We start from the raw sequence: 3,461 nt of genomic DNA on the forward strand, positions 1-3,461 counted from the left end.
TCTGCAACTTACCTGGCTGCTTCTTGCTCTGACTGAGGGCTGCTGGGAGCAGGGGGGTGGGGCTTGTTGCATGTGCCCACCCCCTGGGCTCTTTACTGCCGGAGCTCCGCTCCTGTGCGCTCCTGCAGGAAATGACCCCTGTATATTGAATTGATAACTTTAGATGGGGAGGGAGGGGAGAAAGAGAAAGAAAGGTGGGGAGAAAGAAAGTGGAAAGAAAGTAAATAGATGAGGGGGGAGAGAGGGAAGGAGGGAGAAGTGGAAAGAAAGCAAATAGATGAGGGGGGAGGGAGGGAAGGAGGGAGAAGTGGAAAGAAAGCAACTTTAACATTAAATGTGTCCTCCAAGCCCCCCCTTGCCCCCACGCTGGCTAGCTTGGCTTGCAGAAGGGATTTAAAGAGACAGATGCTTTTTCCCGGCCGGCTGGTGGCAGTGCTTTGAGACTGTATTTAAAGTTCAAGTTGTTTTCTCTCTCTGTACTGGCTGGGGAAGGGAAGACCAATTGGGGAGGCATGCCTCCCCATCGCTTCCCCAGCCACTGTTGCGGGAGGCACACAATATGTGTGAATGAGCCACGTGTGGCTCCCGAGCCACAGTTTGGCCACCCCTGCACTAAAGGAAACGAGGTGTTCGTATTTCGCGGTGGAATTTAAAGCCGCACGGGAAAGGACACACAACTTCATAAAGGCTTTGACCACGACTTTCTCCCCCATTTAAAGGAGGCGCTGAGTATTTCAGACGGGACAAGTTTAGAGCAACTGCTAAAGAGGTGGAAGTTCTTGGCAGATAGGAAAGAAGAGGGGGGAGAGTGAGAACGGAGAAAGATATATTTCCCGTCACCCACGACCTGATCCCATAATTGGAGATGCCCCAGGCTCGGGTTTGAGGGAAGGGAGAGAAATATTTGACTTGAGAGGGGCAGGCACTCTTCCCTCCTGTCTTGTGAGTCCTGGGGACAAAAAGAGTGGTGGTGGAATGTTTTCTTGCCACTCAGAGTCTTTTGCAAGGGTGGGTCCCTTCCCCCTCCCCCCTCCCAGCTGAAGCCAGCTGCTCCACCAGAAGCTGAGTAACTCCCACAAAATATGCTCCCGAACCACCCCCCGCATAATTGTATGTTCCTTGCAAAAGCAGAATTTTGACTGGCATATCGAAAACCTCTGCATTAAGAAACTAACATTTCATCTTGCAGCTGATTGCCGTGGGAAAGAAGAATGCACAACTAGTCCTTACGGTTGTGTGTGTGTGTTTTGTCTTCTCCAGGGACGTGAAAGCCGGAAACATTCTTCTGGGAGAAGATGGCTCAGTCCAAATCGCAGGTAACTCTTAAAATTTGCCTCCGCTGTATCATAAGAGCATAAAAGAAGCTGTGCTGAATCAGGCCAGTGTCATACAGTGGCCAAATCCCAGGTACCATCAGGAGGGCCAGAACTCCAGAAGCCCTCCCGCTGTTGTCCCCCAAGCACCAAGAATACAGAGCATCACTGCCCCAGACAGAGAGTTGCATCTAGACCTTGTGGCTAAGAGGACATAAGAACATAAGAAAAACTATGTTGGATCAGGCCAATGGCCCTTCCAGACCCATACTCTCTGTCACACTGTGTCCAAAACCCAGGTGCCATCAGGAGGTCCACCAGCGGGGGCAGAACTCCAGAAGCCCTCCCACTGTGGCCCTCCCAAGCACCAAGAAGACAGAGCATCCCTGCCCTAGATGTAAGAACATAAGAGAAGCCATCTTGCATCAGGCCAATGGCCCATCCAGTCCAACACTTTGTGTCACCCAGTGGCCAAAACCCAGGTCCAATCAGGAGGTCCACCAGCGGGGCCAGAACTCCAGAAGCCCTCCCACTGTGGCCCCCCAAGCACCAAGAAGACAGAGCATCCCTGCCCTAGATGTAAGAACATAAGAGAAGCCATCTTGCATCAGGCCAATGGCCCATCCAGTCCAACCATCTGTGTCACACAGTGGCCAAAACCCAGGTCCCATCAGGAGGTGGTTTTCCGTGGCATGTTTCTGCACAGCAACCCTGGACTTCCTTGATAGTTTCCCTTCCAGGTACTGTAACCAGAGCCGACCCTGCTTAGCTTCTGAGATCTGACGGGATCAGGCTAGCCTAGGCCATCCATGTCAAGGCAAGAGAACAACGGAGGTGGGTTTGCCATTGCCTGCCTCTGCGTAGCAACCCTGGACCGCCTTGGTACTCACCCATCCATGGACTAACCAGGGCCGATAAACTTCTGAGATCTAATGGGATTGGGCTAGCCTGGGGCCATCCAGGTCGGGGCTTCCTTGGCATATGCACAGCTCAAACCCTCTTATCTGGATCCCGACAGAATTGGATTTGTTAGAGGAACGGTTGGGCTTTGCTCTGCCGGCGGAGCCTCCTCTAGAGCAACCGCTCGACCTTAGCCCAAAGAAAGCTGCTCTTAAATGTCACTTCCTTGCGAGGTCGAATAGCAATGGGTGACCCTCCATTGTGGATCAAAGGATCTGCAAGAGAAGCAAACATCTAGGGGTAGGTCATGCATTTGTTTCTGTGAACCCGGAGGAATCCCGGGCTTTCAGAAGACTATAAAGAGTTGCAAAAATATACGACAGGAGCAGTTTAAAGGCTAACAATACTTTATCTCACGCCCCTGGGCTCCTGTTTTATTTGTTGCTGCAGAACTCCATGGCTGCCCATCTGGGGGGAAATATTGGGGTGTTATAGCCTCTCCCCCCCATTGTAACAGAAGCGCCTTCTCCTTTTCTTTTTTTAAAAAAGCATATTTTATTAATTGTTAATTGTAGATTTTCCAGGCTGTATGGCCATGGTCTTGGCATTGTAGGACTTGACGTTTTGCCAGCAGCTGTGACTGGCATCCTCAGAGGTATAACACAAAAAGATGGAGTACTCTCTGTGTCAAGGCATTCGACAACATATTATATTTTCTTAAGTTTTCCAAAGAACAATATCTAATACAATACTATATAAAAATGTTCAAATATTACATAGTCCGTAAAGATACAAGTAGAACAAAGTTCAAAGTTTATTTATTTAACGGCTTTCACCGGCTTATAATACAACGAATAAAACTGAATACGCAGAATAAAATATGAATTAACCTGGTATAATCTATATACTAATAGCCAAGGTGCCCCCTGCGTGCAGGTATCTAAATCCACACATCGGGGACACCTGGGGGCAAAGAGATTTTCCGGCACATTTGGGGCAATCCCCAGATGTGCAGACAAATCTGAAATCTATAAAAAACTATAGGGAGGATACTTAAATCCCCCCCAAAAGTAAAAGAGCGTTCCCTGCGCATGTGCAGGGAACGCTCTGAGAACTGCCTCGCATGGGGGGGGGAGAAAGCTTGGTGGGCCCGATGGAGCCACGTGGGCCTCACTATTGGTGCAGGGGGGGGGAAGGCTTGGCTGGCCCAGCAGGAGCCGCATGGGCCTCGCCGTTGGTGTGGGAGGG

General features: G+C 50.2%; 1 protein-coding gene across 1 annotated transcript in view; it reads left to right on the forward strand.

The window, feature by feature from the left end:
* OXSR1 (oxidative stress responsive 1) overlaps nucleotides 1–3,461 on the forward strand; it is a gene marked incomplete at its 5' end in the record, with an annotated part of 101,202 nt that overhangs the window by 41,613 nt on the left and 56,128 nt on the right. The window contains one exon of the mRNA XM_015422779.1: nucleotides 1,261–1,316. Within this exon, the coding sequence (XP_015278265.1) occupies nucleotides 1,261–1,316 (56 nt within the window). The remainder of the gene's footprint in view (nucleotides 1–1,260; nucleotides 1,317–3,461) is intronic.

This window comes from Gekko japonicus, unplaced genomic scaffold (assembly GCF_001447785.1).
Source record: "Gekko japonicus isolate JY-2015 unplaced genomic scaffold, Gekko_japonicus_V1.1 scaffold3483, whole genome shotgun sequence".
Lineage (NCBI taxonomy): Eukaryota > Metazoa > Chordata > Lepidosauria > Squamata > Gekkonidae > Gekko > Gekko japonicus.